General features: G+C 47.6%; 1 protein-coding gene across 12 annotated transcripts in view; it reads right to left on the reverse strand.

The window, feature by feature from the left end:
* Positions 1–281: 281 nt before the first annotated feature.
* TAX1BP1 (Tax1 binding protein 1) overlaps positions 282–16,065 on the reverse strand; it is a 712,600-nt gene continuing 696,816 nt past the window's right edge. For all 12 annotated transcript variants that reach the window (XM_085631620.1, XM_085631618.1, XM_085631616.1 and 9 more), the window contains one exon: positions 282–1,891. In XM_085631620.1, coding sequence (XP_085487746.1) covers positions 1,690–1,891 — 202 coding nt within the window. In that variant the 3' untranslated portion in view covers positions 282–1,689. The remainder of the gene's footprint in view (positions 1,892–16,065) is intronic.

The raw sequence follows: 16,065 nt of genomic DNA on the forward strand, positions 1-16,065 counted from the left end.
AAGTTCAATCAACCTTGTGTAAAACATAATTATATGGAAAATATGAGCCACAAGAATCTATAAAGTAAGGTTTGCACAGGACTCACATCATCATTATCTTCATGAGAAGACAAATCATTTTCACATGTTTGATAGGAAACAAGTTGTTCCGGTGAATATTCTTGAGAGACTTTCTGGTGCCATTCTTTACATTTGCGGAACTCATACGTGGCGGATAATCAGACAAAATATTGAATTCACATAATACAGATCTTATGGTAGAAAAAAGATATGCACAGAACTAGAATGTTATTTTTCTTTAATTTAATTGGACACACAGAATGAAAGGAAATTACTTTGAACTAATGAATAACATATATAACCACATTTAACAGATTTTAATGGAGTTTCGAGACATAAATGAAGGCGCATGGCATTCGCATCGCTACTTTTGGAAACCAACTGCAAGAAACCATCCCACAAAGCATGGCAATAGCAATCAATCTGTCTCATATACTTCATTTGGGTGATTTTCAGTATATTTTAGCAGCTGTTCACTTTAATTAAAAGTATTTGTATGATTGATCAGAATATCATACTCTCTGATTTCGATTCCCTGTAAATCTAATGAGATTAAGTTTAATAACATGCTGTATCTTGGGAAACCTGACGTACTCCACTACTCTTGTATTTTAGAAATAACTCCCCAGTTTAACACAGCTGTCCAGCTCCAACATTATAGCTAGAAGAAGTGGATAGAGGTGAGTAGCGACAGCACCTATGCATATATTTTGTATTTCAAACACCTCCTCTATAAGGGTTGCATATATGGCTGTCGGAGAGGAGACAGCAACTTGTGATTACTTTGCAGCAGCAGGCAACACATTAACAGTGACAATAGGCCATTCCACTATTTAGGGTGCTAAGAATATGGTGTGATTGAAACACAGGCCGCCGCTGGGTAGGAGATTTTAGACTGACCTCACACAAGCTACTAATGATCCAAATGGCTTTCTTTTACTTTAAGATGGCGCAATTTTAGACTTAAAGTATATATTGCTCTTTCTTTTCAGCTTCATCCAAATTGCTTAAAATCTGAGAATTCGATAGTGTTTTTGTGGAAGGTAGTCTGACAAAACATGCCTTACATTCCTTAAATAGATTATAACAAATTTTCCAAGAATTTACATAATTTTGTCTGAAACTACGCTGAACAAAAACAGTTTATGTATGATATTTTAAAAAGAGATTGCAAAAATGTCAATTGTTCCATGTCATACTCATAATATATTGATAGCAAGAGAATAGCCAAAAAACGTGTGTAATTGCAAAGCACTACGAACCAGATTTCTATTATATCCATTTTCCTGTTTATATATCAAAAAATAATCCATCTCCCTTTCTCTTACAATTTACACTCTCAATAAAATAACTACAAATACATGCACAGGAAATGCCACTTTTCATGTGCTTGATTATAATCTATTAACATGCTTCTTGTTTGATTACACCAGATTAGAAAACCTAATTGCTTCCTTCAACATATATACCAAAGAAAGCATTGTAATTGAAATTTCCAGAAAGACTTTATTTAAACTGCATTACGTAGATTTGTTACAATACAATTTTCCTCCAAAGGGGGAGGAGGGATTTGAGGGGAACTGAAGGGAGAGAAGTGTCGCCCTGGGAGTTGTCATTAAAATGACTTTACTAATCAAAGTTTAACACATTGCTGTCAAAGTGTGTTTGAACATGTCTTTCAAAAGCTTCTTGATTGGTGTCAGGCGGGAACTGTTCACTGCACATGGGGCACACCTTCCAGTGGCTGTCAACATGTTCTTCAAACTTGATCTGATCATAGTTGGGAGGGAACATCACATCGCACAGAGGACATTTCTTGCGCACATCAAAACTAGAAAGCAAACCGACAAAGATAGAATTAAGAGCGTGTGAATAGAAAGAAAAAACAAGCATCTCAAACTAAGGAAAAACAACAAACCGTCCTCCAAAGTGCAATACGCAGATGGCTCTAGGTTGTCTTTCAGCTTCTTAGCTTTCTCAAACCACGTATTGGGGAGCTCACGAAACTTGGACGGCAAAGAAAATAAAACTGAGGGCTGTGTCCTGAAAAAGGTTTTGTGCCACCAGTAGAGCAGGACTTGATGTTGGCGCCATATAATTTAATTTATCAGTCAAGAAATACAAATAGAGAAGAGACAAAGCCATTCTTTTGATGCACCCCATGAGAATGGGATAGGAATGAAGACATCACAGTGGCAGTGATTAAACAGGTACATTTCCTAGCTCGCACCTCTTGTGAACTGCCTTGTCCTTTTCCAGCTTAAGTCTTTACCACAGTCACTGAGAAAAGGAGCCAGGACACACAAGTTAAAAGAAGCCCATCTCTTACACCTCGCCTGTTTCTTCTTTGACTAACACAATACCCTGGCACAGACTGCGGTGAGTGAGCCCATCTTCCTCAAGGCAGAAAGGAGGGAGGGGTTGCTGGGTCTCAACCCCCCCCTCCCCCACCCCAGCAAATCTTTGAAAAATTGGGTCAAATAGTTAATTTTGTGGCATAATTTTCACACAAATTTGAACACCACTCAAATATTGCAGCACTATATATAATGAAAGCTGTGTGTTATTTATCACAAAAAATAGATTTAATCATCGTTCGGACTTGGTGAGGTCTAGAGGCGGACTCATGGATATCTGATATACATAGTAATGAACAAGTTACTTACCTTCGGTAACGATGTATATGTAAGAAACATTAGTTAGTTAGATTCCTCACCTTAGAATTCTAAGGGGAGGAATCTAACTAACGTGTTTCTTTCAGATATGTAAATCCACTGAATCTTAAGATGGTGTATTTTGCTTCTTGCATCACTCTATGCACATTTTAAAGAACAAGTTACTTACCTTCGGTAATGCCTTATCAGTTAGAGACATATCTAGGTGCAGATTCTTTACCTTTGAATTTCCCAGGCGTCAGACTGGATCGGGAAGATTTTTCGAGCAGTACCCCTGCGCGCCAGTTAGTAGCATCGATCGTCTCAGCGTCCGTCGTGTCTGCGCCGGAGTGACGTCACAGTACCCATGTAGGTGCCACTCAGCCACGCTGATGTCCATTACTTTTTCACAATTTTCCATGCCAGAAACGCAGGGCCGTGAAGTGAACCAACACTGGTGTGTCCAGACTAGGGCCCTCAATGGGATCAACCTCGACCCTAGAAATGTGTCAGGAGAGCAGGGAGGATGGGTGGGTCGGTAAGGAATCTACAGCTAAATATAGTTTCTACCAGATAAGGCGTTACTGAAGGTAAGTAACTTGTTCATTTGATAGAGACTTCCAGCAGCAGATTCCTTACCTTTGAATAGATACCCAAGCGATACCACCCTCCGGAGGAGGGTCTGAGGACAAATTTTAACTAGGAAGTCCTGCAGGACCAAACAGGTGAAGTGCCCATCCTTGCCAACCTGTCCCATCCTGGCTGAAGAGGGGTTAAACTCTGAAACCGGTCCTAGGATGCTTGGTTCCAGTCCAGGGAGGACCTGGCTTGGCAGTTCGGGCTGGACTGTTCCCATGAGGCACAGGGTCAAGACTGATTTGCATATGGCTGGGTTCAAACTGGAATGGCATGGTGAGCAAAAAACACGATGGATTTAGGCCCAGATCTCTGTACTGGGGTGAATGTATGACATTGTTCTGCATTCTGTCCATCAACTGTGTTTGCACCGGACTGTCCAGGCAATTTTTAGTAAACGTGTGCAGGGATGCCCACATTGCTGCATGACAGATATCCAGGATCCAAACTCTGCAGGCTAATGCAGTGTTTGCAGCTTTAGCTCTGGTGAAATAAGCTCGTAAGCTTTCAGGAGGCTGCTTCTTTGCCAATGCGTAACAGATCTTGATGCAGAGCACGACCCATCAAGAGACTGTGCGCTTCTCCACTGCCTGACCCATCTTTGGGCAAACATTCCCCACGAAGAGTTGGTTATCCACACAGAACGCTTGTGTGCCGTCAAGGTATTATGACACCGCTTTTTTGGGTCCAGACAGTCTACTCACTCTTCTTTGGAAGGATGTGGAAGAGCTCAGAAGGTGGGAAAGGTGACAGATTGGCCCACATGAAACGGTGTGACCACTTTTGGCAAGAAAGAGGCCCTAGCGCACAGCACCGGTTTGTCAGGGTAAACAGAGAAAAAGGGAGTCTTGGATGGCAAAGCCTGCAGCTCGCTCACCGTCCAGGCAGATGTAATTGCCACAAGAATGGCTGTTTTTGATAATTAGTGATGCTTCCTGACCCGAAGATATAGTTGTAACCCTCAGAGTGTCCATGTACCCATTCACAGAATGTTATCTTATGTGCTCCTGTTGGTTTGTGGGTCGCAAAGTGATGCTAAAAATTGTATTCTCTGCTGAGATGCCTCTGTAATGTCATCATTGCTGCTGTTTTGTTATTAATAAAAAACTATTTTTTTAAAAGATGGCTGTTTTGTGAGCAGCCGGAGGTGAAAATAGTGAAGAAGCTCGAAAGGAGCACACATCAAGAATGTGAGGTCCAAATTAAGGTCACACTGAGGCATAATAAAAGGAGAAGGGGTGAACATATGTACAAGGCCCTTCTGAAATCTATTTACAAAAGGAGACCTAAATAAAGAGGGCTGATTCGAAAGCTGCCAGAAGGCAGACACAGCAGAAAGAGAACCCTTCTGAGGACCCAAAGCAGAGTCCTGCAGGGCAATGATAATAATAAAAAGCAAGATATCAGAAAGGGAGGAAGAAAGTGGATCAATGGACTTTTCTGTACAATATAATACAAATCGCTTCTAAAGGCAGGCATACAGTGTCTTGGTGGAGGGAAGCCTGGCTGCCAGATAACATTGCAGACTTCAGGAGCAAAGTCGAAAGCTATCAACTGCCGCCTCTCAATCTCCACGCAAGAAGGCATAGAGTTGACAGGTTTGGGTGGATGACACTCCCCTGCTGCTGCGACAGAAGATCATCCAAAAGGAATATCCTGATTTGAGGATCGATGACCAAGCTCACTAGCTCAGGACACCAGACTCCTTGTGTTCAGCCCTTGCCATAAGGATGACAAGGGCCTGGTCTTTCCTGATCTACTGGAGAACTCTTGGCAAGAGTGGTACGGGCGGAAAGGCGTACCCAAGGCCTGAGCTCCACTCGAGACGAAAAGCGTCTGAGCAAGTGCTGCTTAGAAACTTCAGCATGCAAACATTGCATGTTCTCAGCGGTGGCAAACAGATCTAACCAAGGTCCTTTCCACTGCTGAAAGAGACCTTACACCACCTCTGGTTGGAGACACCATTTGTGAACCGCTAGGCATGGATGGCTTAGTTTGTATGCTCTGTAGTTCAGGGAACCTGCCATGTGTTAAACCACCAGGGAAATACCCTGCTGTTCCAGCCATGCCCAGAGACGCAGGGCCTCTTGACAAAGGGTCCACACCACCACCCCACCCTATATGGTGCAATACCACATGGAGGTGGTGTTGTCCGTGAACAGCCTTCCCTTGATGGAGGGTAAATAGGCCTATTATGCCAATCGGATCACTCAGAGCTCCAATAGGTTGATGTGGAGCCCAGACTTTGCCGAGACCAGAATCCTCTGATCCCTCTCTCGCCCAGATAGCCACCCCATCCCAGAAGTGATGCATATATCACTACTGTGAGATCTGGTTGGGGAATGGAAAGAGGTCTGCCTCTGGCCCAATCGCGGTTTGTTAGCCACCACTGCAAAACGTTTGCAGTCCCCTCTGAAATCTTGGCCAGGTTGGAGAGATTCCCTGATGCTGCGCTATGATGAAAGGGAACATCTGGAAGGGAGTCAGGTGCCACTTCAGCACGTTGGTAGTGAGTCCCAGTGAATGCAGGAGGTCCGCCGTAGCCTGAAGGTGTGAGACGACAGTCTGGGACGAGCTCACCATCAATAGCCAGTCATAAGGGAAGACTGACAACCCTGATCTCCACAGATGAGCTGCAATCACCTGTTCCATCACTTTTGTGAACACCCAAAGGGTGCTGGTAATTCCAAAAGGGAGCACCGTGAACTGAAAGTGCTTGTGGCCTACAGTGAACTGCAGATAATGCTGGTGGGCAGTCAAGATGGGAATATGGAAATAAGCGTCCTGCAAGTCTGCCGCTACCATCCAGTCTTCTGAATCCAGGGCAGACAAGACCTGAGCTAGCTTGAGCATCTTGAACATCTCCTTTTTGAGGACCAGGTTCAGGGCTCCGAGGTCTAGGATCGGATGAAGACTCTTGTCCGGTTTGGGGACCAGAAAGTAGCTGGAACAAACACAGCCTATTATTACTATTAAGAGAGACTTATAATGCGCACAGCTACCCCGAGGAGTTTCACGGCACAAGGCAGAAGTAGGGGGATGCCAAAAGCTAAGTGAGAGAGTTAAAAGAGCCAGGTCTTTAAACCTCTACAAAAAGCAGAGAGAGAGACGCAGAGTTTCTCAGAGGAACTGGAAGGGAGTTCCACAGATGAGGGCCTAAATAGGCAAACAAATGGCCTCTCATACAGGACAGGCAGAAAATTGGTACAATAAACCGAATCTGTTGAGAATATCTCAGAGGACGGGATGGACGATATGAATAGACCAAGTCCAAAATATATTTGTGACCAACTCTGGATTTTGCCTTAAACATGTAGCATGGAGCTTCGAGCTTAATGCGGTTGGAGACAGTAAGCCCGTGCAGCTAGCCGAGAGGGTTAGAGGCTGAAGCAAATTTGGGTTAACGTTAGAGAAGCCTAATGGCTGCATTCTGCAAAAGCTGCAACTGATGGATAGCAGATTTATCGGCTCCTAGGTATAACATATTGCCGTAATCCAATCTGGAGATAATGAGAGCTTGAATCACAGTTCTTTGTGCCGTGAAGGGGATCAGCCAAAGGATCTTTTTTAGCTATTTGAACAAGTTACTTACCTTCGGTAACGATATATCTGTAAGAAACATTAGTGTTAGATTAATTACCTTAAAATATCCCCAGGAGTCAGACTGGATCCGGAATGTTTTCGCTAGCAGTACCTCTGCGCGTCAGTAGGTGGCGTCATGCAGCTCCACATCCGTCACTGGCGTCGTATGCGCCAAGATGACGCCACGGAGACTACTTAGGCGCCACCCATGCGCGCGGACGTCGGTTCTGTACACGACTTTCCGCGCCAGGAACAGAGCCATGCAAGACACTAACCACTGGTGCATAAAACTAGGGCCCTAAAAGGGATAACTTTAACCCTACAAATCAGTTCGCAGAACGGGGAGGATGGGCGGGCGGTAAGGAATCTAACACTAGCTAATGTTTCTTACAGATATATTGTTACCGAAGGTAAGTAACTTGTTCATCTGAAAGAAACACGTTATTGTTAGATTCCTTACCTTAGAATAGATACCCTAACAATACCAACCCCGGTGGTGGGTCTGCGAACCAAGATCACACCAGAAAGTCCCGGAGAACAGAACGGCCAAAGAAGTTGTCTCTCCGGACTTGGCTGTCATGGCAATAATGCTTGGTAAATGTATGCAGCGAGGACCACGTAGCTGCCTGACCTATATCCTGCAAAGGGACTCCCGGTCCCAGAGCAGTAGTGGCTGCTGTCGCCCGAGTAGAATGGGCACGCAGCCCCACAGGAGGCTCCTTTTTAGCCAAGGAGTAACAGGCTTTAATACACAGAACGACCCACTGAGAGATGGATCGTTTGTGCACAGCCCGACCTTTCTTGGCACCCACATAGCCAACAAAGATCATACACCCGGAACTGCTGTGTGTGCTTCAGATATAACAAGAGCGCACGTTTTGGGTCCAGAAGGTGGAGCCTCTCTTCCTCTTTCTAAGGAGGCAGAGGCGGAAAGAAGGTGGGCAAAGTGATGGTCTGCCCGATGTGGAAGGGCGTGACAACCTTGGGCAGAAAAGAAGGATGGATCCTTAACACCACCTTGTCCGGATGAACAGAAAGGAAAGGAGGTTTAGAAGAAAGAGCCTGGAGCTCCCTCACTCTTCTGGCAGAGGTGATAGCAACCAGGAAAGCAGTCTTTAAGGTGAGAAGACGTAAGGGACAGTTGTGAAACGGCTCAAAGGGAGAGCACATCAAATAAGTCAACACAAGATTTAAGTCCCGCTGAGGCATTATAAAGGGGACCGGAGGGAACGTGTGTGTAATACCTTTCATGAAACGACTAACAGGGGGACTTGAAAAAAGAAGGCTGATCTGGAAGCCTTAAAAAGGCGGAAATGGCCGAGAGATAGCCATTGATAGTGCCCAGAGCAGAGCCCTGCTGGGCCAGAGAAAGGAGGAACAGAAGAACTTCTGAAACGGGGGCAGAAAGGGGATCCACAGCCTTCGCTGTGCACCATGCCACAAATATATTCCACCTGCAGGAGTATACCGTTTTAGTGGAGGGATGCCTGGCTGCCAAAATACCATCACAGACTTCGGCAGGAAGGTCAAAAGCTGTCAACTGACGCCGCTCAATCTCCACGCATGAAGGTGGAGGCTGGATAGGTTTGGGTGAAGGACCGTCCCCTGCTGCTGCGACAGAAGATCCTCCCGAAGAGGCAGTCGGATCGGAGAACACATTGCCAGACTGAATAGCTCAGGATACCATACTTTCTTGCCCAATCCAGAGCCACAAGAATGACTTGGGCCCGGTCGCGTCTGATCTTCTTCAGCACTCTGGGCAGAAGTGGTATAGGCGGAAAGACGTACAACAGACCGCAACTCCACTTGCGGCGAAAAGCGTCTCCGATAGGGTGACCAGACGTCCCGGTTTTCCCCGGACGGTCCCCGTTTTTGGAGAAGTGTCCCTGTGTCCCGACACTTCTCTCAAAGTGAGTCAAATGTCCCCGTTTTAGAACAGTGTCCGGGTTAAACACAGAAATGTCCTGGTTTTTTACTGTTCTGGTTGCGCGCATGCTCTGTTTTCACTGCGTGTGACTTCACTGTGGTGGTGGGGGGGACTAAGCAAAAATTTTCGGGGGGGATGGGACCTTGTGGCGCCATAGCCTTAGCCAGGGGAGCAGGATCCTGCGGCTCCAGGGCTGGACCCGCCGACGGCCCGACAGGATCCTGACACGGGACCGCGAGGCCCAAGGGCGCGCCGGCGGGAGCCCGCGACTTAAACAGCCGGTCCATGGTAGCAAGAAATTCTTACACCTGTGCGGGAGTCGCAGACGGACCCGGATAAGGTGGGTAGGCCGCGGGACTTCCGGGCTCCAAAGGAGCCACAGGGGAAGAACCCCTGTCCCCCTTGTCCGCATCCGGGGACCGACGGGGGGACGTCGGAGAGCGACAACGCTTCTTCAACTTCTTTTTGTGTCGTCTCTTACCCGAATCCGAGGGTGAAGACTTGGAGCCCGAGAAGTGATGATGGTGGCCCCACGAGCATTCCTCACAACAGTCCATTGGAGGCTCATATTGCTGGTATTCTAGAGGGTATAGCGACCCCTCCCACTTCTACCCAAGGCCTAGCCCATAGGAATAGGGCTCAGGAACTGATCTAGGACCTGAAGGTCCTGCCGGCGTAGGAATCGGCGCTGGGCGATACCCCTCCAGTTCGATGCCCACCCACTGGAGCCGGAGCAGCCAGTGCGGAAACAGATGGGTGCCCCCATCTGACCCTGTGTGGCCCGAAGGGTCCTCAACGGGGTTGGACCACCCAAATATGAGACACAGGGCCTCATAAAACTAAGTTGGATGGGGGTCGCTCCGGCTCCATGATATTCGGGGAGGCGAGGAACCGACCCAGGCACAGTTTCAGAAAAAAACAATCTTCGGATGCCGGGCCTTCTTTGTCACATCGGCAGGGATGTCGAAGAGCACTTCAACTTCTTACTCTTCTTCTTGTGCCTCTTACCGGACTGTCCAGACGAATTTGGAATGGGACGAAGAGGACTTTGGACTCTGTTAAACGTCCCGGGTCTTTGTTCTCAACCGAGACCTCGACTCTGTGGATTTGCATGTCAGGCTGCTAGAGACTTCAGGGACTCTCTCCCTCAACGCCTTTGGTGCCATGGTCTGGCAATCGGAGCACAACTTGGTACAGCCTGGCTGGAGAACATGCTCAGGCTCCCATTCCCAGTCTGTGCACCAAACCATGGCACTCAGACCAATCACAATGCTGTATTGCATTGTTGTGATTGGCTTAGGAAAACCTGGGTGCTTCCTGTTCTGGCCAGAGCAGAGGGACAAGGAGGAGAGACGCGGTGAGGAGGTAGGTGAAATTTTCTTTTGATTTACCCAATTCCGCCCCGCCCCGCCACCCCAGATCCATGCCAGCTGTCATTGGTCACAGACATCACCCGGTGACAGGCTCCACAGGGCTTAAAATCTGTCCTACGTGATGACATCCTCGACACACCAGGAGGAAACCTAAAAAAAAAAGTTGCCAGAAAGTTGCTAAATTCCTGTAAAAACACAACAGAGGGATCTGGATCAGTGCTGGCTGGTGCAGAAAGAAAAGAACGGACGTCAGAGCACCTGGGTGGCACTGATATAGTTAAAGCAACGTGACTCTGGCGCAGATGACAACGGATGCAGAGCTGCTCTCCGCCACTTAACGGTGCGAGGAGTACTGCTCGAAAAATCTCCCAGATCCAGTCTGACTCCAGAGAAAATTCAAAGGTCAGGAATCTGCGGCTAGAAGTCTATCAGATTGTGTCAAGTTACAATGTTAATGAGCAGCTGGATCAAAGCCGAAAAAGTTAGACTGCTAACATATTTAAGAATGAGGAAGGTATCAGTTTATCCCTTACTAAGATACGATGACTTCACATAACAGGAATTATTGTGCGCCACTGCAGGAGCGTTTACTTTTCAGCTGTAATTAAGAGCAATATCTGATAAACACAGAGCACAAAAATGTAGCCTGTCATGCTAAAGTATAATATGAAGCCCTGTTGAAGAAAATAAGATTAAGCTCTCAGTGGGTCAAGCAGACTTTCCTTTCACCCTCTGAATATAATTTATCACAGAGCTAATTAAATATGATATTTCAGAGGGACATTATCATGTGATAGCAGCTATATGAAGAACTACTATGGAGGAAATTTGTGAGGCAGATTCAGGCATAAATGGAAGCGAACGTAGTACTGTTGCTTCCAAACATTTGTGAGTCAATTTATTTTTCTAGATGCTTAAAATGGAATATAATTGATCTGAAGTTAGAGGGAGATCTTGACACTGAATTCTTCAATTCTTTTAGGATGCTTATGCAGTGTGTGGGATAATGTATTAGAGGTATTCAGGAGTCAGGCACCCAAGACAGGGGTATAAGGCTGGGATTAAGGATTCAGCCAGCCATTCTGAATAGAAGATTTGGTTTGCATATCAATCTCTTGTGAGGTCTGTCCAATAAGAGATTTAGGCCTGAATACTATCATAGCATGCAACATATAGAGCAATACAAACACATCCTGGTGTTGGATTGTTTGATTTTAATGATGGCATTTAGTGGTGGTGGGGGGGGGGGCACAGAAAAAAGTATCTGACTGTTAGCTGAAAGGGTTCTGGATATCAGGATACATAACATATTTGCCTTCTCTGATGTGGTGAACGGATGCTTTTTCCAAAGTTACACATGTTTTTACTAGAACCTCATGAGTAATCCACTTGCACATTTTTCACATCTTGGGGATGGATTGCTATTATGTATATGCTCTGCTCTAGAAGCCAGAGGCAGATTGTCTGTGCTTTGCTAGAGAGGATAGTGGATCCCGTTCTTGCTTTTGTTAAAGATGATGAGGAGGGTAGCAGCATTGATTTGTGGACCAGGTATGTAAAATTTTCGGGGGGGATGGGGCTGAATCTTCAAACAGTAGGCAGAGTGGCGCTGATTTCGGGGGTGGGGGGGCTGAATCTAGGCAGAGTGGAGCTGCAGGGGCTCTTGGAAGGGGTGAAACAACAGCGAGGCCTCATTAACATGCAAATGGTCTTTTTAAAGACCTGTGAAGTGCTCTGGCACGGCTTTGTGTCTGCCCGGGAAGCGGTCTCATCCCGGGCTGCCACACATGATGGGGGGGGGGGGGGCTGAAGCCATTTGAGTTCAATGGGTGTTGCGCGCCTGGTGAGCGCTGTAGCAGGAAGGAAAATCCTTTGAAGAGAGACATCTTCTCTCGGGATTTCCCTTCTCTTTGTTCACGCAGCGCAACCTACGTCATCATGACGTGGCAGCCATCGGTCATTTGCTCCATCAGTCTGGCCTGACACCTTATCAAGAGAACACCTTCAGCCCTGCAGTGATCTTTGTTGCTCAAAAAGTTTGGTGCATGCCCGCCATGTTTCTGATGACCGCGCTCCAAACATATTTGTTTATTCGAAACAAACTTCTAAAGTGGAAGATTATTCTAAACAATACAAAAATGCCCCCACACCCTGAGTGTTTTATATCTTGGTGTTGGGTATGATTATTTGTTTTTCTGTTTGTGACCACCAGATTCTATTGGGCAGTGATGGACGGAAAAAAGGGCACATCATATTGTTCACTCGAAATAATTGAGACCGTCTGATGCCTTTACTCTAACTGCCCATACTCTGCTGGGCGGTCGAAGTGAAATTTCCGTGAGCAGAGCCTGAAGGGGCAATGCCGTTGGAGCGCAGGCAGCCTGCCCTAATCAAAATAGAGTGGGCAAGCAGAGGGTTTTGCAGACAAGGTAGTCAGTCAAGTTTCTGATGAAGTACCCTAACCGCAGGACTCTGAATTAGGCCCCTCATGATCTTCCAAGATGTATAATTGCAAGTCTGATGACAATCTCTGTCATTATGTAGCCCACATGAGGTATGACAAAAACTAATATGAATCTTGAAACAATTTAAATTCAACAAAGAATTGTTTTGAAATAATATTGAACTCTGCTAAAGTTACTAAAATAGACTCGTAAAGAGAATTCCTCTTGCTAAAGGTGTAAAGCTCCCCTAGATAATCTTTTCCACATCATTTTTGAATGTCAAGTGTCTGATGTACCTTAAAAATTGTCTCTTCACCATCTCTTAACCTAAAGAATCCTTGCAACTTTTCATACACATGTGCTTTATTATTACAGTTTAATATTATTCATTCTACCATTTTAGACGTCTGAAACTGTTTTATTAGTGTAAAGTATTATTTGTCAATTAGAGTTTATAAGTCATTAAAGGCAATATATCCCCTCTCACACACTTATTGCATGCCTCATATTTATGTAATGGTGTTGGACAAGAGTTAGGCTGGTGCCAGAGGTACGACTAGCCAGGGGTGCATTGCTCTTCGGTTAGACTGTCTCTAGACAAGTATTACTGCTGTAGAACTTTACATGTTTATTGTGGACCCGAAAACATCCTGCACGCACCTTTGAGAAAGTGATCGTAATAAAGTCTGACTAGCTCTGCTAGAGGAGACCTGGGTGAAAGATATATTGTAATACAGGGTGGTCACCAACTATAGCAAATGTTGAGGCAAAGTCTGTTTCAATGGAATTAATGGTTACTGCCGGTAAAAGACCTCTGATTTGTCGTCTGTAATGCTTCATCTCGGTCTTATGGAGGGAGCTGTCCTTGTAGTCCCTTTTCTATGTCTATGACAGCTGTCAAATAGTCCTACTTTTAGGTCGATGGTTACTGCAAACCTTAGTCCTACTTCTATGTCTATGACCTGTCCCCGTTTTTTGTTTTGAGAATCTGGTCACCCTAGTCTCCGAGCGAGTGCCGCCTTGGAAATTCCAACACGCAGAATTGATGACATTGCGCATTCTCTTCGGTGGCGAATAGATCTAACCAAGGCTCTCCCCACTGCAGAAAGAGACCTTGCGCCACGTCCGAGGTCAGGCGCCATTCGGGATCCAACATGCATCTGCGGCTGAGTTCGTCCGCCCTGGCGTTCAGGGAGCCTGCCAGGTGTTGAACCACCAGAGACATGCCCCGATGTTCCAGCCATGTCCAGAGGCGCAGAGCCTCCTGGCATAGGGTCCACGACCCCACCCCGCCCTGTTTGCTGCAATACCACATGGCGGTGGTGTTGTCTGTGAACACCTGCACTACCTGTCCCCGGACAGAGGGAAGGAAGGCTTTCAGAGCAAGTCTGATCGCCCGCAGCGCCAGAAGGATGATATGGAGCCGGGATTACGCCGGAGACCAGAGGCCCCTGATCTCCGCCTCTCCCATGTGGCCACCCCATCCCAGGAGGGACGCATCCGTCACCACTGTGAACTCCGGTTGGGGAAGGGAAAGGGATCTGCCATTGACCCAATCGCGATTCGTGAGCCAACACTGCAAGTGACGTGCAGTGCCCTCCGAGATCTGGACGTGATCGGACAGGTTTCCCCGATGCTGTGCCCACTGAAACTCCAGGTCCCACTGCAGAGCCCGCATATGCCATCTGGCATGTTGCACTAGCAGGATGCAGGAGGCCAACAGGCCCAGGAGCCGGAGGGTCATCCTGACTGAAACCCGGGATAGAGGCTGAAAGATCGGAATCATAGCCTGAATATCCTGGATCGGCTGTTCGTGAGGATAGACCCGAAACTGTGCCGAATCCAGAACCACTCCGATGAACTGGAGCTTCTGAGAGGGATTCAGGTGCGACTTAGGCACGTTGATGGAAAACCCCAGCAAATGCAGGTGGTTGGCCGTAGTCTGGAGGTGGGAGACGACCGTTTGGGGCGAGCCCGCCTTCAACAACCAGTCGTCTAGATAGGGGAAGACTGAGACCCTCGATCTGCGCAGATGAGCTGCAACCATCGCTATCACTTTCGTGAACACCCAAGGGGCGCTGTTAAGGCCAAAGGGGAGCACGGTAAACTGAAAGTGCTCATGGCCTACCATGAACCGCAGGTAACGCCGATGGGCCTGCAGGACGGAAACATGAAAATAGGCATCCTGCATGTCCAATGCTACCATTCAGTCCCCTGGATCGAGAGCAGACAAGACCTGAGCCAAAGTCAACATCTTGAACTTCTCCTTCCGGAGGAAGCGATTGACGTTCCGGAGGTCCAAGATGGGACGCAGACCTCCTTTGTCCTTTCTGGGGACCAGAAAGTAGTGGGAATAACCACTCCCCGCTTCTGGCCCAGGAATGCACTCGATGGCCCCCTTGGCCAAGAGGGCCGTGACTTTCTGCTTGAGAAGTGCCAAGTGTTCCCCCGACATGCAGTGATACTGAGGTGGCATGGCTGGAGGGGTGGACTGAATGGGAAGGGAGTAACCCTTGTGGATGATCTGCAACACCCACTTGTCGGACGTGATAGCATGCCAGTGGGGGAGGTGATGGCGGATCGGGCCACCCACTGGCGTGGGGTGCCCCCCAAAGTTCGGATTAGGAAGGTTTGGAGGTAGAAGCAGGTGGACTGACCCCCACACTGATTCCCAGACCCCCCCCTGCGGAAACCGCATCAGCGGCCACGCTGAGGCTGGGTCTGCACAGGCTTGCTGAAGGAACGTGGGCACCCCTTCCATGGCCACGAAAGGATCGAAAACTAGGAGTGGCTGGGCTTTTTGTGGAAAGACCGAAGGACTTGGCCGTGGCCCGCGAGTCCTTAAAACGCTCCAGCGCAGTGTCGGCTTTATCGCCAAACAGACGAGTGCCATCAAAGGGCATGTCCATGAGTGAGCTTTGGACATCTGGTGAGAACCCGGTAGATCTCAACCAGGCGTGGCGACGAAGCGCCACAGTCTTAGCAATTTCTCTACCTAGTGAGTCCGCGGTGTCCAAACCACACCGAATAGCGAACTTAGCCGCATCTTTACCCTCGGCAACAGCTTGGGACAGCACAGCTTGGGTCTCTTCAGGACACTGAGGCAACACCTGTGCAACTGTATCCCACACCGCGTGGAAATAGCGGCCCAAGAGGCAGGCGGAGTTCACTGACCGCAGCCCTAAGCTGGCCAAAGAGAACAACCGCTTGCCGAACTGCTGCAGCTTCTTAGAGTCCTTATTCGGTGGAGCCGTGGGAAAGACACTCTGGGACGTCGAAGCTTGGATGACCAGGCTCTCGGGCATAGGATGAGTGGTCAGAAACACAGGGTCACCCGGCGCTGGGCGATGACGCCGGGTGACGTTCTTATCCACCGGGGCCCCTGTGGC

The sequence above is a fragment of the Triturus cristatus genome, chromosome 10 (assembly GCF_964204655.1).
Source record: "Triturus cristatus chromosome 10, aTriCri1.1, whole genome shotgun sequence".
NCBI classification, from domain to species: domain Eukaryota; kingdom Metazoa; phylum Chordata; class Amphibia; order Caudata; family Salamandridae; genus Triturus; species Triturus cristatus.